The sequence below is a fragment of the Halichoeres trimaculatus genome, unplaced genomic scaffold (assembly GCF_033239565.1).
Source record: "Halichoeres trimaculatus isolate MK-OKI-2021-1 unplaced genomic scaffold, fHalTri1.1 fHalTri1_scaffold_5, whole genome shotgun sequence".
Taxonomy (NCBI): domain Eukaryota; kingdom Metazoa; phylum Chordata; class Actinopteri; order Labriformes; family Labridae; genus Halichoeres; species Halichoeres trimaculatus.
In genome coordinates, this window is record NW_027437183.1 from 23,164,447 (window position 1) to 23,187,007 (window position 22,561).

General features: G+C 41.3%; 4 protein-coding genes across 4 annotated transcripts; 3 read left to right on the plus strand and 1 right to left on the minus strand.

The window, feature by feature from the left end:
- The first annotated feature begins 175 nt into the window (after positions 1–175).
- Positions 176–2,874, plus strand: dgcr6 (DiGeorge syndrome critical region gene 6). The gene is made up of 5 exons (XM_074670590.1): positions 176–552; positions 687–847; positions 1,094–1,194; positions 1,279–1,419; positions 1,564–2,874. The coding sequence occupies exons 1-5, from the start codon at positions 449–451 to the stop codon at positions 1,639–1,641; spliced, it is 585 nt and encodes a 194-aa protein (XP_074526691.1). The 5' UTR covers positions 176–448; the 3' UTR covers positions 1,642–2,874.
- Positions 2,875–3,375: 501 nt separating this feature from the next.
- On the plus strand, positions 3,376–11,907 carry slc7a4 (solute carrier family 7 member 4). Its single transcript, XM_074671141.1, has 5 exons — positions 3,376–3,508; positions 4,569–5,632; positions 5,836–6,542; positions 8,209–8,317; positions 9,850–11,907. Exons 2-5 carry the CDS (start codon positions 4,651–4,653, stop codon positions 10,065–10,067), a joined length of 2,016 nt encoding a protein of 671 aa, XP_074527242.1. The 5' UTR covers positions 3,376–3,508; positions 4,569–4,650; the 3' UTR covers positions 10,068–11,907.
- Positions 11,908–13,783: 1,876 nt separating this feature from the next.
- On the minus strand, positions 13,784–17,391 carry ccdc157 (coiled-coil domain containing 157). Its single transcript, XM_074670954.1, has 10 exons — positions 17,144–17,391; positions 16,913–17,057; positions 16,181–16,820; positions 16,025–16,102; positions 15,727–15,896; positions 15,433–15,609; positions 15,162–15,330; positions 14,774–14,913; positions 14,574–14,662; positions 13,784–14,480 (listed from the first exon to the last, which is right to left on the minus strand). Exons 1-10 carry the CDS (start codon positions 17,389–17,391, stop codon positions 14,213–14,215), a joined length of 2,124 nt encoding a protein of 707 aa, XP_074527055.1. The 3' UTR covers positions 13,784–14,212.
- A 46-nt stretch (positions 17,392–17,437) lies between these two features.
- On the plus strand, positions 17,438–22,428 carry sf3a1 (splicing factor 3a, subunit 1). The gene is made up of 16 exons (XM_074670953.1): positions 17,438–17,559; positions 17,687–17,766; positions 18,319–18,428; positions 18,532–18,736; positions 18,833–19,090; positions 19,184–19,258; positions 19,349–19,499; positions 19,585–19,781; positions 19,985–20,102; positions 20,195–20,502; positions 20,602–20,847; positions 20,936–21,140; positions 21,233–21,387; positions 21,688–21,789; positions 21,876–21,947; positions 22,045–22,428. The coding sequence occupies exons 2-16, from the start codon at positions 17,719–17,721 to the stop codon at positions 22,144–22,146; spliced, it is 2,352 nt and encodes a 783-aa protein (XP_074527054.1). The 5' UTR covers positions 17,438–17,559; positions 17,687–17,718; the 3' UTR covers positions 22,147–22,428.
- The last annotated feature ends 133 nt before the right edge of the window (positions 22,429–22,561 follow it).

Here is a 22,561-nt window from a genome sequence, read left to right on the forward strand (position 1 = left end):
TGTAAATAAATTAAAAAAACGTTGATGAATTTATTTAACTTCAGGGCTCATTTATGATACCCATAAATGTGTGGTCATACCTGGTAAGAAGTCTGTCAAAGCATCCTTTCTTTGATGAAATGTACCACGTAGTGGACATTTTGAGGTACTGCATAAATTATTATTATTACAGACAGGCATCTCACAGCCACCCACGAAGGGTCCTCGGGAAGTGACTGGAAGCTAACAGATACGAAGAAAACCTGCCATGTAAAAATATAATTTGTCCTTTCACATTCACCCAGGATCGTGTTTGTCTAATTCTTCGAAAACATTAAGATGAAAAATACTCTTGAATGAATGACTCATTTGTTTTTCCCTGAGAACTTAAAGTACAGCGTATTTAAAGTAGCTAGCCTGCACTGTTAGCTCACCTAGCCGTTTGTGTAAACGTCCTGTTGCTGAGGAGATGGACAGTTACCCCGAAGTGATAAGCGACGATTCAACTAAACAACAAGAACGACACTACTTTCTGTTATCTGAACTGCAAACATTAGTGAAAGATTTACCGAGGTAAAGGCTCGTTGTTTTCTGAGAATACTACTTAAATGATATTCAAAGCTGGATATACCTGTATAGTTCTGTGTTGTAGCATTGCAGATGATTTATACCTTCATTCTTATTACTGATAATGTCTGTGTGGTTAGTTCTTTCCAGCAGCGTCTGTCCTACAACACGCTGAGTGACCTGGCTCTAGCCCTCATAGATGGGACGGTCTACGAGATAGTTCAGGGGCTTCTGGATATTCAGCACCTGACAGAGAAAAACCTCTACAACCAGAGGCAAAAGCTGCACTGTGAACACCAAGGTTGGTACTGCACTGAGTGTGCTCACCCGAAAACATTAGTTTAAAAGAGTTAAGAGAGTAAATTGGACATATTCTGGATAAAGCAAGCTCAAAATTAAGTGAAAAAAAAAAAAACAATTACTAAAACTTCTCAAATCAAAATCTTCCTGCTGTATCAAATCTGCCTCCCTGAAAAGGCTGTCTATGTGAGGATTTAGCTGTGAAAGTTTAGTGTGATGCCTAAATGATTATTCCTTTTATGTTTAGCACTCAAACAAGAACTTTCAAAGAAGCACAAAGAAGCCCTGCAGTCATGCAAGCCCCACAACCTTGCACTCCTGAAATCAAACCTACAAACAGAGCTGGAGGTAAAGCATAGAGTACCCACAATGTTCAATTACTGAGAGGTTTGGAGTTATTTCTTTTTGTTTTATCAGCTGTATCTTTTACAGGCTCTGGAAATTCGTGTGCGGGACGAACAAAGAATGATGGATAAGAAGATTGTATCAGAAATGGATCAGAAAGTGATAGATCAACAGAACACTCTGGAGAAGGCAGGAGTCCCTGGATTTTACATCACGACCAACCCTCAGGTTAATATTTACACCCTTCCACTCACTTTTTTGACAATGAACATTGAGTTCACAAATTTTTAGGTGGGATACAGTTTGTAGTGTGGACTCATTTCCAGCAGATGGCGATATTTGCTCTAACTGATGGCTGCTTTGTGTTCTCAGGAGCTGACTGTTCAGATGCACCTACTTGAGTTGATCCTCAAACTTCAACAAAAAGAGTCACAGTCTGGGATCATGTGAGAGATATGTCTTATTGTGCCAGAAGAAAAAAAACAGCTGCACAGGCCACAGAAAGACTGTTGTCATGCCTGTAACTGAGAGATTCAGCAAATGTTAGTCAGCTTTGTTCAGGACAAGTTGATCCCTGATCATATTCGGTCAATTTTCACCATCTGAACCTGCAGAGGATGTCTGGTTGTTGCATTTAAGACAAAGATTTTCAGACCTTTGAAAGGGCAGTGTGTCTCAACAAGGCTGTTGATCACCTAAATGCCATATCATTGTGCTTGTCTTACAACACATGACATGTTTACATGAGTTGTGTGTTAAAGGAGTGTTTTGAGAAACACATGTGAAAGAGGAGAAGGTCAATGTGTTGCATCAAACCGCAGAAAAGGTGCAACACATCCAACACAATGGATGAATGTATTTTTCTTGCAGGGAAATGGACTCCTAAAGAACCATTGGAGGCCTTTTATAAAGTCTGTGCTTCTTTGGGGAGCCTGTTGACGTTGAATTTGCTTACAAAGAAGTAAGATGTATACAAAGCACTTCACTTGTTCTGAATTTTGAAGCATTTTTTTTAATTTATTGACACTGCTGCAAAATATTTTCTTTTCATTGTTCGAACAATTTTCCACTTTTTAAATAGAGCATTATCTGTTTAGTTAAAGCAGTTCTGTTAACCGGTGCAATTTAGTATCTTTTTATTATAGCTGCTTTAGTCATAGCCATATTTCCCAAAAAACAGACATCAGCATTTTTTTAGGTAATAACATAATGCCATAAAAGTGTTTAAATTGTTTACACATCTTTAGTTTTGTTTTTGCTCGTTTCATTTGTACAGTTTTTGAATAAAAGTGAAGGTTTTTGTTCGACCAGTCCTCAAACCTAGATCTAATTGAATTGGGGTTCCAGTCCTCTAATCCCTGGTAATAAAAAAAAAAATCCTGTTCACATCCATCCATTGCTACACTCCAAGGACTAAAAAGTAAGGATGCTTTGTCAAAGGCTGATAAAAAATTGAGTTTAATGGCTTGCAAATCATTAAGACTTGCATTGAATTGAAAATTCAGTCAATCAAATGATGTTATGTGGAAAAAATGGGCCCATTCTTAGTTTGATGTCTTTCCAGGATCCTCTACCCAGTCATGTTATTAACCTGTCTTCATTAACCCTAAAATATCATACAGCACACTAACTCAACTATATATACAATTACATTTTGAGTTTGCCATAGTCAGAAATATAATCAGCCTATCACATGCAGTGTCATAAACTAAGTTTTTATTTAGGTTGCTGATCCAGGTTGGAGTTCTGCAGAGCATTCCTTAAAGTAGCCTATATCAATTGCATCTTAATGTTGTGTAATGTAATAGCTGAAACGATGAGGCAAACGCATCAATATAAAATCATTTATTCATAATAATATTACTATTATTTGACTGCTTGACGCATTTAATCCATGAAGCCCTGATCTCTATTTTAAATCGGAATAATCCAATGTATCGTGATCCATTCAATCCCAATCCCTCTCAAGAGTTATGAAGAACACGTGCGTTTATCCAGAACTGAATCAAATATGTATAACGTGATCAGATTTAGGTATTATTTTCTCTTTGGGACAACCCCTATTACATATTTTATCAAATCCAAAATTGGATGAAATTATTTATGAACAACCGTGCCCTGTTCTGGTGTATTATGGGTGGGGTGCAGCGGGAAAGCCCTTTCATCAGGAGTATGGAGGTGACTGTCTCTTTAAGAAACAGTCCAGTGCGTGTTTTATTCCTCCGTGCACCTTCTGCTCCATCACCAGACGATGCATCCCAGCAACTTCTAACAGCACTCAACCTGAAACACAGATGATACACACTGGAAAACAAAGGTAAACCGTTAATATACACTTTTTCTTGATATTATAGGCTTTTTTCATTCCGAGTTTACACAGGAAACCCCGTGGGCACACCTTCTTCACAATTTACGAGTGCGTTATCGCTCTGCGTATCCAGCACATTCAGGAAGGAGAGCTGTAATAGCTCACTAACGATCCTCTTTTTGCGTCCGTTTCCATTTTGTCATAAATTATTAACAGTGCATTCAAATGACTATTAGGTTCCTCGCGTATCTACCGCATAGATAAACTTGTGATGTTAATGACAATGAACACAGCGTAATAATTTCGAGGGGTTAATGGCAGTGGTTTTATTATTTCTGGAGGGATAAAGCGTTACGTAATTACAGAGGCATCCTGTTGTCGCCATATGCCTATCGAGGGCAGGAATTGGGATGTTGCACCGCCCGGTTATGGAAACAGATGATAAGCTGAATGTAGTCTTTGCCGTAAAACATATATATTACAAGCCTATATCCTCCATATTGTGCATGGTCACTGGTCTTCAAGCTTTAATTTTACGCATGAGAGCACTGTAGACCTCCAAGCTGACGTGGACTGAGCTGTGGTGAGAGATGAGTTTCCAGTGCAGCACATTGAGGCCTCCCTACAAAATCGAGATAATAATAAAAACACAAACCATAAAAATGGCCAATAACTTCTTTCATAGAGGGCCTGCTAGATTATGGGATTCACTTTAGATGATTGCAATAGAAAGTATATGCTGTTCTTCTAATTGAGAAAATGTTCTCTCTTCAGCCTGTAGCTCTTAAAGCAACCATTTAGTGTACTGTCTGAAATAATTCAGGATACTCTCAATCTGCAACATTTTTTTTTACCCCCACAGTATAAACCTTGAATCTTTACTATATGCACCTTTACATTCTCTTTCTGTAGAAGTCAAAGTGGCAGCAGACAGAAAGGCTCAGTGTTTTGTGGAATCATTGTTTTCCCTCTATTGCCAAAGATCGTTTGGTTTATTTACATGTAAAGTGTCTAGTACTACGGTTTGAATGTCCCAAACCAGGCACTGAAATACACTTTCGTCTTGCAGGTCAGCCTTGTAGACAGCTAATGGATCCAGTCTGACTGATACGACATCATCCTGCCCAGCTGGACCGTCATACCCTGTAACTATGGCGACCTGTCCCAGAGGCTGCACCCCAGCGGTGCGCCTTTGTCAGAAACTGAACCGGCTAAAGACACTGGACGACGACATGATGGCCACGTCACTGAAACGCTGCCTCTCCACCCTGGACCTGACTCTCCTGGGGGTGGGGGGCATGGTGGGCTCTGGGCTTTACGTCCTGACAGGAACTGTGGCCAAAGACATGGTTGGGCCCGCTGTCATCATATCATTCCTTTTTGCAGGGATTGCTTCTCTACTTGCAGCCTTTTGTTACGCAGAGTTTGGCGCACGCATTCCCAAAACAGGGTCTGCCTACATGTTTACCTACGTGTCAGTGGGGGAGATCTGGGCCTTCCTCATCGGCTGGAATGTGATTCTGGAAAACATGATTGGTGGAGCTGCCGTGGCTCGTGCTTGGAGTGGCTACCTGGACTCCATTTTCAACCACGCCATCCAGAACTTCACAGAGACTCATATAATGCAGTGGAACGTGCCCTTCCTTGCCCACTACCCTGACGTACTTGCAGCAGGGATCCTTATAGTTGCCTCATTCTTCATTTCCTTTGGAGTTCAAGTGTCCTCTTACCTCAACCACATCTTCTCCACAATCAGCATGGGGGTCATTGTTTTTATCCTCATTTTTGGCTTTATGCTAGCTGAACCAGTCAACTGGAGCCAGAAAGAAGGAGGTTTTGCACCGTATGGTCTGTCTGGAATACTTGCAGGCTCCGCCACATGCTTCTATGCATTTGTAGGCTTTGATGTGATTGCATCTTCCAGTGAGGAAGCAAAGAACCCCCAGAAAGCTGTTCCCATTGCCACAGCTATCTCCCTTGGACTAGCAGCTACAGCGTACATCCTGGTCTCCACAGTGCTCACACTGATGGTACCCTGGCATACCCTGGACCCCAACTCAGCTCTGGCGGATGCTTTTTTCCGCCGGGGTTACAGCTGGGCTGGGATTGTTGTGGCAGTTGGTTCAATCTGCGGTAAGTTTTATACAGCCTTATGCTAGTAAAGTTTGTGGCAAGTGGCTGTTAACCAATGAGTCTGTTACTACTGGAGATTTTTAGCTGTTAAAATTAAGTTTTCCATCGTAACTGTTGCCACATGTAGCTGCTCTTCTTGCAAGGTGTGATATCTGTTAATCTGGCACTGTTTTCTAATGATGAATCTCTGTTCCCAATTCTAGCCATGAACACCGTGCTGCTCTGTAATCTCTTCTCCCTCCCTCGGATTGTGTACGCCATGGCTGAAGATGGACTGTTCTTCAGAGTCTTTGCTCGTGTCAATCCTGTGACTAAAGTCCCAGTCATTGCAATACTCGTGTTTGGGTTCCTCATGGCCACCATGGCTCTCATCTTCGACCTGGAGGCTTTGGTTCAGTTCCTGTCCATTGGCACTCTCCTGGCGTACACCTTCGTGGCAGCCAGTGTCATTGTGCTGCGCTTCCAGCCTGATAAGTCCAGCAACAAGGGAACAGCTTCAACTTCTCCAAACCCCAATGCTGGGCCTTCCCCTGCACCCTCAGAGTCTCAGACCATCGCAGAGGATAGCGGCGAGCTGAAGCAGTACGAGTCATTCTCTGACAAACTCCAGCTGGTGGAGAGGCAGACGACCAGGGAGCGGCGAGGTGTGGGGCAGTTGAAGGCGTACTGGGAGCCGTACCTTGACAAGCTGCTGGGGGACTGTGAGCCGGGCGAGGTGGTGGCCTTCTGCGTGCTGACGCTGATAGTCAGTGCAGTGTCTTTCTGTGCGGTGCTAGAATTTGGAGAGAAACAGCTACAGCTGCCAATCTGGAGTTACACGATGCTGCTGGTGATTTTCAGCTTAGCTTTTATTGTGAGTCTGGCCCTCATATGGGTCCATGAGCCACAGACCAACAGCAAAACGTTTCAGGTGAGCACCTCTTACAACTATTACATTTCTGAAGTTAAGGCATGTCCACAAAAGGGGACCTGGGGTAGCACAGGCCCACCTGAATTCGGACTCCCCATCTCAGGTCAAGACTATAACCCTATATCTCAGTGGTTATCATTAACAGATATACTGGGAAGTTATTTTGGGGGGCTTTTACATCTTTAAGGGACAGTGGACAGAACAGGAAACTGGGCAAGAGAGTGAAGAGTGACATTTTTGGAAAGTCACCACAGGGTGGACTTGAACCCGGGCCGCCTGGCTGAGAGCTTTGCTCCATGTAGTGTGAGCTAGACAACCAGGCCATCTGTGCTCCTTTTTGGTGATGCTCTTTTGAAATGTATTTCTACAGGTACAGTGTGTAATACCCAAGTGGCAACCTATGGTCTAAGAATATGAGACAATGCAGAAGTGCTAAAATCTGCTGTTTCTCAAGTGTTCACTTGAGGCTGGCTCCAGAAGTACCAGAAGTCACATACACACCAAGCCAAAAAAAGGCATTTTTAAAGCAGAAATTAACCTATTTACAGCCTGGTTCAAAAAACGTCTCCTGTCTGAGTCGCTAATTTTACTATCGGCACCCACTGTGTGGGGGGTGAAATTTTTTCTAACTCAGCCGTCAAGAGGATATTAAGATTATAAGCTCCCCCAATAAGAGGCACAGCTGAGGGTCATGTGACCGACAGGCGCCCTATGGCTGTAGGCGAAGCCCTTGCCACTACCAATATGGCCGCTTTAGCTGATGTGCTTCATTTTCCATTTCAGTAACAGACGGATGACGTCGGCGAGACTACGTCCATGTTTTATAGAGTCTATGGCAATACCTTGCTGTGTTTCGTAGAACAGACTCAGCAGTAATAAAAGATAATGTTCATAGTATGTTTGAGTTACTCTATTACAACTTACATCGAATATTTTGTTTGGATAAACTTCAGTTGAAACTTATATTCACACAAGGAACAGGTACTTTTACACAAGGCACAAAAAGACTAACTAGTAATGTGGTTTTTGTATTTGGTGAGTGGATGTGGGAAATGTACTGGTTAAAAGAAAAAGAGGGTGGTTGTCGAGTGTGAAAACCTTTGGACCGTCAGATATCTTTAATTATAAAAAATGTGTCACAAGCTATCATCAGCATCATGTTGGATTGTACTTATCACACTTCACAGGAGCTTCTTGTCTTAGAAGGCTACCCTTGCTTCATTGAAGGGATGTTTCATTCTTGAATTTGATTGATAGAGTTTCTTATTTACACTCACTGTGCCTTTAAAAGTTAAGCTTGTGCGAATTAAATGTCGCCCAATATTGAATTATTTATCACCTAAATGTCCAAACAAAAGGAATGTAAGGAAGATGGTGTGACAAGAAGACAAACAGATTTAACTCAGACGTAGTTGTTCACACACCCCATCCTTAAATCTGTCAGCACCCTGTGATGGGCCAGCCCATCCAGAGAGGTTTAACATGCCACTGGTAATAGGATAAATAAATACAGCTGTCTTCACTTGTATTTAGGGCCAACATATATGTATATTTTCTATGATTGAACTAAATTTGAATGAACAGTCTTTCAAATCTTGACGTTAGTCTAATGAAAATGACAGTAATGATGATGGGTGTATGACTGAGGTGTTTTGTTGTTGTTTAGGTTCCTTTGGTTCCATTGACCCCAGGTGTCAGTATCATATTCAATGTGTTCCTGATGATGAAGCTCAGCCCGCTGACCTGGGTTCGATTCACAGTCTGGATCGCCATAGGTGAGAACACAGTACAAGCTTTATGGGTAGAGGAATTTCTCACAAATATTTGTAGATGACAGACTTGCTTATGACTATGTGACAATACAGATCACCTGTAAACCCTGGATACATATCTGCGCCTCTACTCTAATAGTGTCTTGCATGCCTTGTAAGTCTGAATTATTCAAAATTAAATTTAATTGTCAGACTAAATCAAATGTTTTTTATATGTTTGATCTTAGGGAGCAGTCTGACTACACTCTCATAAAATGTCCAACCTCTGTTACCAGGGAACTTAAAGTTACTAGGTGTTACAGCCTAAGATTAAAAAAAAAAAAGAAAGAAACATTTTACGTTCAGCAGGAGACAGAGAAAATTGTTCCATCTTCTGCAGATGTTGTTGCTGGTCCAGTAGTGTCAAACCCTGTTGGTAAAAGGATCAGTAGTAAAACAAGATTAGCTTCATTAACCTAAGACTGCTCTGGAACGATAAACCATTTAAGTATGGCTGTCAGACTGCAACAAGTTAACAAGATGCACGCACTGAGTATTTCACTTGACAGGGCCTTAGGCAGAGAAGGAATAACCTCTTACCCTTCACAACACATTTTACTAACCACGATTTATGGGAGACTTAGAGAAAAGCTACAAAATGATAAAAGATATAAAAATTAAAGGTTTGTATTGACTGTCAGAGTTAACAATGGGGAGAAGAAACACAGAGATATGACAAAAGATGTGTTTGATATGAAAAGTTTGCATTCCAGCAAGGCAAAGCACTTTATAACTGCAGTACATAGGCCTGCATAGTATTTGCACTGTAGTCATGTTAGCATGCTAACATTAGTATTTTTCATAAAGCACTATTATGCTTCTGGAAAATGCTAGATACATCAAATCAACAAACAAATTTAGCATCATACCGATAAAGCTATAGTCTTCTGAAAAGCTTTTGTGAGCAGTATTTGCCATCCAAGGAAATGACATTAAATTGTTCACTGCTAAGCATGGTGGCCAACAAGGGGCAAACGCACTGCAATGGCTGAAATGACTTGCATAGAGATAAACGTACATCTTATTCAGAAACACTGCACAGTCAAATGCAAATGCAGTGGCTGAATCATGCTGCAAAGGAAGATAAACAGGCTGCATTTGCTCCGGATGTTTGCATTTGCTTTTGAATGTGCAGCGTTTCTGGATATGATGCGCATTTCTCTTTATGTACGTTGTTTAAGCCATTGAAGCACGTTTGGCCCTTGTCAGCCACCGTAACTAAGAATCCAGACAATTGTAACAAGACCACCAACCTCAGCTGTAAATTCAGTTGTGACAAATTTTTCGATGTTTTCAAATCAGTAAGATAAAGTATGAGCTATACACTAATACACTCTAAGTGTGTTAGCATTATCAGAGCTAGCATGATTGCAGGGATAAGTTCATTCAACAACTACGACATCAAAGCTAATTTTGTGACTCATTGTGTGCATGTTTCCTTGTCTTTAATGTTTGAGTGGTTAAAGTTTCTGCTGTTTCTTTCATCTGTTTCCCAGGTCTCTTTGTGTACTTCGGCTATGGAATCTGGCACAGTAAGGAGGGCATGCGGGACCTGCAGCCCAAAGACATGGCTGCTCGATACGTGGTGCTACCCAGCGGCAGCCTGGTAGAGACAGTGCAGTCTGTCCAGCCTGAGGGACAGGTGGACTCCTCGGCCCACCCCACCAGCTCCCCCACTGCCCCACCAGCTGAGGAATATCAAGGGAACAGATGATGTGTGACCAAACAAAGTCGTTCCTACTGCCTGGTACCATCTGATGTCTCACATGCATACACTGTACTATAACTACTGTACTCTCTGTATCTCACTCCCTTTAGCCTGTGACTGGCCTGCCACACTCTGTTCTCCTTTTCTGCAGATGTTAGCACACCACAGGATGGGATGCACGCTCTCTGTCTCTTTGTGAAGCATATTTGTATATCTTGTGATACTCGAATGTACAGTAGAGAGCTTTATTACTGTCCTGTGAGCTCCTAGCATCAAGTTGTGTTATATCCATAGAGACCAGCTCTTTTCTCTGCAACTTTGTACGTTTCTCCAGAAACCAGTTTTTTGTTTTCTTTGACAAACTTTTCTTTAAGTTAAAGAGACTCGGGGGAGTTTTTTTTTTAAATATCACACACAGAATTGAGGCTGGAATATCATCATCAGTGTATTTTGTTCTCAGCAAAGTATAAGAAATCCTTTTGCGACTCATTGAGCACAGGAAGCATGTGTTTTCAGTTGTGCAGAGGAATGCACAGACTTTTGTGAGTTTACATATTTGCCTTCTTTAACGATCTTTCTTTGCTACCAAATCCTTTAATCTCATGTTCTAAGACACCTATTTATTTTTATATTTATACTATTGCTTTCCTGCAGATCCTATTAGCTCCCATTTTCTGAGTTTCCTGCAGCTGCCACTGACCTCTTCTGTGTTTTGAAGTATCTGTTTTGTATATATTATTGCACCAACCTCTGTTCCCATCGGTAATTTATGTTCACCTCATTAAGTGGCTGAACATCGCTGCAGTGCTTCACCTAATCTCCTTAATCTCATCCCATGACCCTCTCTTTTCTTGTGTCACTGATTCAGCAGTCTTTTCTCACGCCCATTGAGACACAAGTGCTTTTTTTCACGTTGGAATGAGATTGGAAATTAAAGCACATAGACTATTTAGCTCATCATTTGACTAATTTCTGTGAGATTACCTGAAAAAAAAGATGATCAGATAAATAAAGCAAGCACAAACCTATTGAATTGGAATCATCTCACACAGGGTATACTTCATCGGCAGGCTAGACATTAGTTGTCATGATAAACCAGGGATGTGCTTCATCTCTGTGAGGCCTCTGTAATCCCTGCAGATTTGCAGCAGCCAGTGTCACCAGACAGCAGCCTGACCTAGATTAGAGAATAGCACACATGTTCAGAAAACATTCCTGCAGTCTACGTTAATGAAAGCAGCTTCAGTGAGTGAAGTTAATGTTTTATTTTATTGCTTATGTTAAAGTATCTTGAGACCCAGATGAACTTTATCTTTTCATTCATTTGAGTTTGTGTTTGCATGTGATACATAAAAAAACCCAATGGCCTTAAGCGTGTTGTGACAGTTGCAGACTGAATTCCAAAGTTAAAAAGTCCTCGTGATTTAGTTTGTTTTATTTATTCCTCTGACACAGGGACTTTGAGCTGTCTGGATATCAAACCAAAATACAAACATAGAGGAGAACGTGCAGTAAGAGGCTTTATCGTTTAAGAGAGGAGTCAGATCTAAGAGGGTTTTATCAATTTTGCACACTGAAACTATTGTCTGGTTATTTTGTGTCACAATTATGCTTTTGATGTCAGGGCAAATTATACAGATCTTAATACTGCGGTGCTTTTTTTTTTAAAGCTGAACGCTCGCTCACCTCTTTCTCTTCTCTCTTTGTGTGCCAGGTAGCACAGATATAAAAGATATCTTTTCTTACTTCTGGATATTATTGTACTCTGTACTTGCACATTAAGTTATCAAACCTCTCTTGTTATGTTGTATGTCTGTATAAAAAGCTAAAGATGTGTTACATATGAAATAAATGTTTTGAAGCAGCATTTACAAAAATAATCTGTAATGGGTCATTTTTTAAATTAAATTCAAATTCAAAACAAGCTTTATTGACAGTAGGTTTAAAAAAACATGTTGCAAATGACAATGTACAAATAAAAGGATTAAAAAAACACATCAAAAATCAAACACATATTATCAGGAAAATGAAAAAAATAACATTAACCAAAAATAAATCAATAAATAATGAAGAAATTATATATTACAATAATATAATTCATAGAATTATGTTATATATTTTTCAAAGAAGCCTGTCTAACTCTGTGACAAGCTGTCACACATTAGGCTGGCAGCTTAACAGTCATGCTTTCTTCACCCAGAATCTTCTGGATGTGTTCCTCTTTGAGGAGATTTAGGATTTTAGGACTTAGATTTGTAAATTTGGGGAAAACATGTCTAGTATTTTTTTATAATTTTCATAGGTAACAAGGAAATGGATCTGAGTTTCTACCTGTGCTGTGTGACAGAGCCTACAGACTCTCTGAGGTCTCTCTAAATACTGATTCCCGATCAGTTTCACCAGCAAGTTTATGATAAGAGAGTCTGTATTCAGTATGTGTCCGTCTCTTCAAGAGCTCTTTAAATACTGTTAAATAATCTACCAATTTAGATTCTCTCTTTAATAAGCTACAACATTCTAATTTGTTGTTTCCACCTTTCACTGATGGTGATATTTCTCCTTATTATTGTGGTCTAATTTCTGTGACTGGGAGTTGGTGATGACTTCTTGGTCATTGTTTTGAAAAACACACCTTATTTCCTGTAGTGTGGTGTTTTCCTCTGGGCTCACAGAGCGCTGCTGTTCTAGATAAGCTCTGAGTTTGTAAGAGTGGGGCTCAGACTCCATCAGGTGGTTGGTAAATCTAATGGTTCTCTGTGGTTCTTCATCACCTCACACCAAACAGATCCAAGAACAGGCAGATACCAGTTATGAGAAAGTTAGTTTAGGAATTAACTGCCTAGCTAGTGAAGATGAACACAATGGATTTTTTTCTTTAATGTATTGAAGAAAACAATTTGTATTGTATGGGGCTTGTGAACATTTAATTTAAGTATGGACTGTGAGGAATCACTGCAACATTGAAGATGTGACCAATATAAAAATGTATGCAAGTCTCACTAAAAGATCTAGTGCTGACGGATCGTTTTCAGCAGTTAACAGAGTCAGCAATTTCTACAAAATGTGAATATGTAGAGGTTTGAAAAACAACCTTTCATATGGACGTTAAACATTGTTACTTTATATCCATGTTGAAAAATTGGGAAAGAATTACACTCCCTCTGCAAGTGCTCTGCTGATTTTAATCTTCTTGGCATCTGTGGCCCCGGCTGAAAAAGAGCTAACTTCACTTTCATGCTTGGTAACACAACTGTATAGTTAACCCAATCAAAGGATTAACCCTGGGGTCAGGCGCTGTCGTGGTAGTGAACAATATGACAGCTCAGGTGTTCATTCAGGTAGCATTTGTGAGAACTCCTCTCACTCAGAGTGTGAGTCATTAGAACCAAGTGTTTGCAGGATGACAGGGGAGAAAATGTAAAACGTGTTTGACTTTAACAGCTCTGAAGGCTTCATGTGAGGCTCAGATTACACAGCTGAGCTCCCAACGTCTCAGATTACCTCCCCAACACGCCCTGTATGAGCTGTGACACACTAAAATGACAGGTAACAAGTCACAACACTCCCACTGATCTACAGCCTGTGTGGTCGTCCTCTTTCTGCACTATTGAGGAGTCCCTGTTTGATTACCCTCAAGGGTGTGAAACAAAAGGTCTCTAGCGATTCAGCACAGCACGAATCCTGGAGCTCGTGTGTCTCCATGGAAACCCCCCCTCCTCCATCTTCCCCTCTCTTGTCAGATAGCGCTTAGCACTATCAACACATGTGTCTCTGTCACTGTTTGAGTGCCATTCAAGGTTGTACAAACTGCCTATTTTACTCTGAAGCATATGAGTCATGGCTGCTGTCAGGGCTTCCTTTCATAGACACACACGTTTGTTTGAGAAGCAGATCATATAACCGGAAACTTGATATTCTAAAACCAACAGAACCCAATTAAATAGAAGTACAACAACACTCTTATATATCCAGTAAGTTTAATGTTTTTAATTTACCTGATAAAAATAAGAAGTGATATTTTATAAACTGTCATATTGTACATAACTACAACATAAAATTATAATATTGTTGGTAAAACAGAGTACTATAAGAGTATTAATTTGGGGTTGGCTTTGATTTTTCAAACACAAATGTCTTTTCTCCATCTGATTTCACTTGTGTTTCTGGTTCCTCCTCTGATTTGAGCCCCTGGGGTGAGACAGGATAAACCCACTGCGTGTTTTTGTGCTGTTTTGAGCAACAACAGTAGAGTCTGTGTCGAGGTGGAGGGTGTGGAGGTGGAGTTGCAGGGACGAGGGGGAGACAGGAGCCATTGAAGACACCTGATCCCCCGACCCAGCTGAGTACAGACCACTTTCCCCTCGGCTTGTCTCCTTCCATCTGTTAGCGTTTCTCTGGTGTGCTGCACTGCTGCTCTTCCTGATGCACAGAGAATCAACAATGCAGAAATAATATCAAGAGATGATTGATCAAATAATTGTACTGTCAACATCACATGCAAATTCAGCTTACGATGGCGTTAACTGCATTTGATGATTTTGTGGTTTTCCTTCTGGTGTGCTGGGATGAGAGCGGTCCTGTGTTTGCTCCAGTGAGGACTCCTGTTAAAAAAAAATTATGATAGGGCATTTAAAAATACTTTACAATCCCAACTGTATCCCAAAATCCAACATGTAGTGACCAAAACACAACAAATATCCTTAGACATTTACCTTAACAGCACTGTTGTGTGTCCTTTCTCTCAGCTTTACAAGGCTGGTGTGAAGAGTCATGTTCTCCTGCTCCAAAATTTTGACACGAATGTTATTTGCCTGCAACTGTTGCTCCATATCCAAAAGCACATTTCCTGTACCTTAAAAAAAAAATACACAGCAGTTTAACACTACTACCACAGCACTAAAAAAACAATCCCTCTTTATTTTTCCAGGTGATGTGGGCGTTGCTTTGTTTATCCTATACAGACTATAAGCAGTCCTCTATAGTAGAGTGCAAACAGTGCAGAGTGAGATGTAGTAGTGTTTGTACTTGAGCTCAATGAGTCAGTAGTGGATCTTTGTAAAACAATCAACTCTTTTGGACAAATGTTAAATAATAACTTACTCTGGGGTTGGCTCCGAGCCAGAGGGCTGAGCTCTGGGAAAGCCACCAACAATCTCTCCCTCTCCTTTAAAACTTGCACATACTCCTCCATCTCAGACACGCTCCTCTGCAGCTCGCCTACTTGCTTTTCTCGAGTTTGAGTCTCCTTTTGTAGCTCTAAACACAAGTGCTGTTGGGGAAAGGTATCACAACATCAGCTTCTGGAGTTAAAGGTGCAGTGTGCTTGATGCTGTGATCGGATCATGTTTGGTGTTAAACACCTCCAGTCTACCTGCTGTTGAGTGAGCTGGGCCTGCACTTGCTCCCTTTCCTCTGACATCTGTTGCAGCTGATTGTGTAGGCCGATCTGTCTCTGCTCTCTTTCTCCTAACTGCCTCTGCAGCTCATCGCACTCTTCATCCAAAGTGTCAACTCTCTTTAACAGAGCTGTCTGCTTTGCCTGCATCGACTGCAAAACAAAAACAAAAACAAAATTGGGATAAATGTCTTTAAATCATGTTTCTTTTGACTTTCATGGTCTTGCACTGAACACAACTGATAATACTACATTTATCTTGACACTGACCTCTTGCTGGCGACAAGCGCTGTTGTACTTTGCTTTCTCTTTGTCAAGTTGAAGTTGCATTTCCTTGATTTGACTCTCTAACTGCTGGACCCTTTGCTGGAGTTTTAAACACATGTCTTTCTCCATTTGCAAGTTCCTGACTTCCTCTTGTAGAACAATCTTTTCACATTCTGTCACAGAGTTAAGAAAAATGATAAACTATATCAGGGTGTTTTACATGTGTTGATAAAAGAAAAAAACAAGCATTTAATTTCACACTAGTCTGCAAAAATGTGAATATCATCCAAAGTGACATTACCAAGTGCTTGTATTGTGTCTTTCTGTTCTGTATCTTTCTCTTTCATGCTAGCATTCACATCCTTTAAGCAATGATTTTCTGTTGAAAAAATATTAAAAACAGTGTTAAATGATTTATCAATGAGCTCCAGTCATTCTGATATGTTAATTTAAGCACCTCTCTCCAGTTGTTTCTTCTCCTCTTGCAGCCTTTGCTCTGCTTCTTTCATAGTTCTCTGTGATTTCCGCAGTGAAAACTCCAGCTGGACTATGTTGGCTTGGTGTTTTTCAATCTCTTGCTTGAAATCTTTCTGTGTTTTGCTCAGCTGAGACCTGAATTTGTCCCGCTCTGTTTCTGCTGCAGATAGTTTATCTGTAAGAGGCTGCACTGTACCCCGCACGTCCTGGAGATGTTTTGCCAGCCGCCGTATGTCCCTGAGCTGCTCGTTGGACCACTGGGTGACGTCTGCTGCTGTCATATGTCCAGGCTCCAGGGTGTCTTCTACAGTTACGAGAAGGGGCTGGAGTGAGGAGGGCAGACCTTCGCTCTGAAACAAATCTATAAATGCATGTCCTGTTTTCCTCAAAATTGATTGCATGTGATGACATGTGTCACAGGAGACGAGGGACGGTTCAACTGTTTGGCAGCTGACATTGTGGCTCTCAACTTCAGGGCAGAGTGGGGTGTTGTGGGTAGAAGTAGAGGGTACATGGTTAAATGAGCTCGGTGAAAACCCAGCAGAAAAGCATTGTCTCAAGCTTGAAGACACAATCGTATCGCTGCCAATCGCCTTTTTGGATGGTGTTTGCTTTGTGCTCTAAAAGGAGGAAAAAGGCAACAGATAAACCTGTACAGATATTAATACTTTGAACTTTTTAAACTTTAAATTCAGGTGGAGTGTTTTCCTACCGTTTGTTTGGCAAATTCAACCAAACTACTCCAATAGTTTTGAACTACAAGACCCACTGACTGGCATCCATTTGTTTGTTGTTTCACATGGCCACACCTCATCTTCTCAACATAAGCATTGAAACTTTGCAGAAGAAGAAGGAGTCTTGTTCAGAAAGAAGAGACAGATCCTGTTAGAGTATCAAAGGTATATATTATATACACATAAAACAGTGTAGGACTTTGTATTACCTGTCAATGACAAGCTCCAGCAAAACAACATGTGAGTGCTGACTGAATGCCTCATCCCCATCTGTGAAGTCATATTGTCCCAGCAGAGCCACCATATCCAGATTACAGGAAAGTTTATCAGGGAACTTCCAGGAGGAAAACCGGACCGGCCCAGTCCTGGAAAAGACGTCCAGGGTCGCACCTTGGAGGTCTACGAGGTCTCTTCGGAGGCTCTCAATGCAGTCCTGACGACCCAAGAACTGACTCATGACTGAACAGTTTCCTCACTTCTCACTACCGGGCACAGAGTGACTGAAGACAGCCTGTTGATGGCGTATCTCCTTAGCAACCGGCAAAAGTACTCAGACATCCATGATGCTTTGGGGCTTGTTTCCGGAAGTAATAGGCCTCCATTGGGTCAACGAAACCGCAACGCAGTAAGTGTTCGACTACAAAAAATAATGCTTTCAGCCCATATATTGCGTTTTCGACATATTATAAAGTGTTAAGTTATTTACACATTTAATAGAATATTTACTTATTTTACTTGTTGCTTGTTTGAAGGTTCCTCCTGCTTTCACAAAGAGAAGACAACCATGCCGCCCGGGCCTGTTCAAATCGTTCAGCCAGAGCTCAACAACAAGGTTAGCATTAGCAATGCAGCGTTACTCTGTGAAGAAACCAATAGGAAGTAAACTTACGATTGACGTTTTGGGAAAATTTTGTACGACGGATTACCATAGTTTGGCCACTGTCTGTTTTTATTGATTAGAGTCTGGCGCGACGCTAAACCCTGATAGCTTGTTGTTAGCTCTGCCGCTATGAGTTGCGAACATTTAATTTGACCAGAAGAGCGGTGCAGTTATGATGTGTTTAGAAGGAAAATTGACATTTTGGTATTGAACTAGCAGCAGTGGCGTCTTCCTAAATAATAAAAACAAACAAACAAAAAAAAAAAACCTAGGGATAGAGCTGTTAGTAGTTATTACTAGCTTGTACCAAAAGGGGACGGTAGCTTCTTTAATAAACCTGAATGAAACCGTTAAGCATGGTTTGGTTGTTTTTAAGGCTGAGAGGGGATTGTTGGTCATTAAGGTAAACTTGGGGAAGTGTTCAAGGATCATATGTTCATTGTCTATTATTTTAAGAGTGTATATGTACATATATTGTAAATCGCCTAACATCTTTTTTAACAGAATGATGCAGCAGGAGAAGAAACCCCTGCCACTAAACCCATCGTTGGCATCATATATCCACCCCCTGAAGTCCGAAACATCGTAGACAAGACAGCCAGCTTTGTAGCCAGGTGGATAACTTAATGTGTTTTTATTATATTAGTATTTCACACGGTTTTCATCTCAATTATGGTCATGACTTAACTATTTTATTATGTTGTTGTTTTTTTGCAGAAATGGCCCTGAGTTTGAAGCAAGAATCCGTCAAAATGAGATCAACAATCCAAAATTTAATTTCCTCAACCCCAATGACCCTTACCATGCCTACTACCGTCACAAAGTCAATGAATTTAAGGAGGGTAAAGCACAAGAACCGTCTGCAGCAGTGCCCAAAGTTATGCAGCAGGCCATGCAACAGTCCCAGCAGCTTCCTCAGAAAGTAAGACAATGCATTTTAGGATGCTTCTACTCAATTTATTCAATATCTTTTCCTAAGCGGCATGTGATTATATCACCTGTATCTGTCTGCCAACAGGTGCAATCACAGGTGATTCAAGAGACTGTTATTCCCAAAGAACCACCTCCAGAGTACGAGTTCATTGCAGATCCTCCATCAATCTCGGCATTTGATCTGGATGTTGTCAAGCTCACTGCCCAGTTTGTGGCTCGCAATGGTCGCCAGTTTCTCACTCAGCTCATGCAGAAAGAACAGAGAAACTACCAGTTTGACTTTCTGCGTCCACAGCACAGCCTGTTCAACTACTTCACCAAACTGGTTGAGCAGTACACAAAGGTGACCAGACAAAGCTTACACCTCTTACATAATGTTAATTACTTTTTGGTGCTGAAATTAAACTGTATATTGATCATCTTTCGCCTCTCTTAGATTCTGATCCCCCCTAAGGGTCTTCTGAACAAGCTCAAAAAAGAGGCGGAGAATCCAAGAGAGGTTATGGACCAGGTAGTTACTTTTAATGCAGCTTTATCTCAGAGTAAGTTTTTAACTGCATGTTGCCCATGTTAATCAGCTGTTCTTCTGCACAATCACCAGGTGAGGTACCGTGTTGAGTGGGCAAAGTTCCAGGAGCGTGAGCGAAAGAAGGAGGAGGAGGAAAGAGAAAAAGAAAGAGTGGCCTATGCTCAAATTGACTGGCACGACTTCGTAGTGGTTGAGACAGTGGACTTCCAGCCCAATGAACAAGGTAGTAAAACCAAAATGATGCTGCCTTGCAACGCCTCTGAAGTAGTGAGATTAATTCTACTTCATCTGCCGCTCTGTTTACCCAGGCCACTTCCCTCCACCCACCACACCTGAGGAGCTTGGCGCTCGCATCTTGATCCAAGAGCGCTATGAGAAGTATGGAGAGAGTGAGGAGGTAGAGATGGAGGTTGAGAGTGAGGATGAGGACGACGAGCGGGAGAATCGTCATGATGGCCATCCTTCTCAGCCTGATCAAGACACTCAAGTACAGGACATGGATGAGGTGAGGGCCAAAGCAATAATCACTGAACCTCAAAAACTGCTCATCTTTGGCCGATTATTGGCTGTATTTTAGTGTCTCTAAACTAATATGGACATTTCTTTTTTACCCTCTGATTAGTCATTTACTTCATCTGTGTAGCTTTGCTACAAAACTACAATAAGATGTACTGTCAACAAAACATCATTTTTCCCCTCCTCCTTCAGGGATCTGATGAAGATGATGATGGTATGAAGGCTCCTCTGCCCCCAGACAATCCAATGCCTCCCCCACTGCCCCCAACACCTGACCAGGTCATCATTCGCAAAGACTATGATCCCAAAGGTAACACATTCTTTTTTTGATTAAAGCAACGTGCATATTAGCCCATCTCTGTGTTGTGATTATGTTAACCTCTTCATCTTGTTTCCTCACAGCCTCCAAACCTCAGCCCTCCAGCTCAGCTCCAGATGAGTACCTTATCTCACCAATCACTGGTGAGAAGATTCCTGCCAGTAAGATGCAGGAGCATATGCGCATCGGTCTGCTGGATCCGCGCTGGCTGGAGCAGAGAGACCGCAGCATCAGAGAGCGGCAAACCGAAGATGAAGTGTACGCCCCTGGTTTGGATATTGAGAGCAGCTTGAAACAGCTGGCAGAGAGACGTACTGATATCTTTGGTGTGGAAGAGACGGCCATTGGTAAAAAGATTGGTGAAGAAGAGATCCAGAAGCCAGAAGAGAAGGTGAGTACAGTACAATTATATATTAAAGGTAGTTATTAATATAAATGAAAATGAAATTAAATCTACTCATTTTAATCTTTTCCATACTTGTGTAACCAGGTTACTTGGGATGGCCACTCTGGCAGCATGGCTCGCACCCAGCAGGCGGCGCAGGCCAACATCACCCTGCAAGAGCAGATTGAAGCCATTCACAAGGCTAAAGGGCTGGTGGGAGAGGATGACACCAAGGAGAAAATTGGGCCTAGCAAGCCCAGTGAGATTCATCATCCACCTCCCATCCCCTCATCTCCAGCCATTTTACCCAAACCCAGTCCTCCAGTCCAAGCAGTGCCGCGCCCACCAACTGTGAGTCACTGAGAAAGTTCATAACTGCTCATGGAATTCAATCCCAAGTCTGAAACTATGAACCCACTGATATGTTCTTTGATTACAGCTGCCTCAAGTGCGCACAACCCTGCTCTCTGCTGTACCTGTAATTCCAAGACCACCTGTGGCTCCTGTAGTACGTCTTGCACCAGGACAAGTTATAGCACAGATGCCTCCCATGATTCCTGCTCCCCGCATCAATGTGGTGCCTATGCCACCAACTGCACCTCACATTATGGCCCCCAGACCTCCACCCATGGTTGTTCCAACTGGTAAGATGAAGAGGTGTTTTTTTTCTAACAATTGTCACTGTACGGTACGGTTTGTAATAAAGGTAATCTCAAATAACTACTGTTCTTTCCAGCATTCGTCCCTGCTCCTCCAGTGCCACAGCCTCCGAGTGCTGCTCCTGCACCACCGGCCCACCCACCCCCACCTCACGAAGATGAACCAGTCAGCAAGAAAATGAAGACAGAGGACAACCTTATGCCAGAGGAGGAGTTCCTTCGTAGAAATAAGGTTTGTGTGCAAAAAAATCTTAATCCTTATTTATTCCTCTTATTTCTATATGGTTTGTAAAGATACAATTTAGGACCTGCATGCAGACCATATTTAAAATACAGGGTCGGGAGGATGTTTACTTCGGAAATTGTTCTCAGGTCTTTTAAATTTGCAAACAACAACAACAACAAAGACAGTACCGACATCATTCTGAGTTCATTACTGATTCTGATTAACAGGAGTGAATGGTCCTAATTGTACTTTTCCTTTTTATTTATTTATTTTGATTGATAAGCCAATTTTTTTCCCCTTTCTTAGGGTCCTGTTGCAGTTAAAGTACAAGTCCCGAACATGCAGGACAAGACTGAATGGAAGCTGAATGGCCAAGTGCTGAATTTCACTGTCCCGCTCACAGATCAGGTATGTAAATGTCAGCTTTTTGATGCTCTCTTTGTACTAGATACACAGTTGCTTATGAACTTAATTCTGATACCTTTGCTCCCTAGGTTTCTGTTATTAAAGTCAAAATCCATGAAGCTACAGGCATGCCAGCAGGAAAACAGAAGCTGCAGTATGAGGTAAACTTTCCTTACTTCACCTCTTTTCATCTTTACATTCTTGTAATCTTTTCACATAACAGATTAAATTAAAACGTGTGCTCTTTGTTCATTACAGGGCATTTTCATTAAGGATTCTAATTCCCTGGCTTATTACAACATGAACAACGGATCCATAATCCACTTGGCTCTGAAGGAGAGAGGTGGAAGAAAGAAGTGAGCCATGCAAGAAGAAAGAAATGTTTTTTGAGGTTTTGTCTCCCTCCCCTGTCAAGTTTAAGGTTAAATTACATTTTACAGAATTAAATGGGGCTTTGTCAACTTTTGTGTAAAGAGCTAATTTCCCCCTCACTATCTCTTAAAATGCTCATTGAGTTATACTGTATATCCATATGCGACATGTTTTTACAATGTTTCTTTAGCTGTCGAGTCATTCATGGTATTACTAGGTAACATGTAGAGCCCAAAAATGTTCAACCATTTAAATAAAGGAATGAAAATACCAATCTGTTTCTGTGGTTTTAAGGTGATGGTCAACACCACAGTCAGCACATCAAACAACTGTTTTTAATCCTACTAGTCACAACTTGTATGGAACTGGATCACAAATTACAAAAAGTAAGTCAGATCAGTAG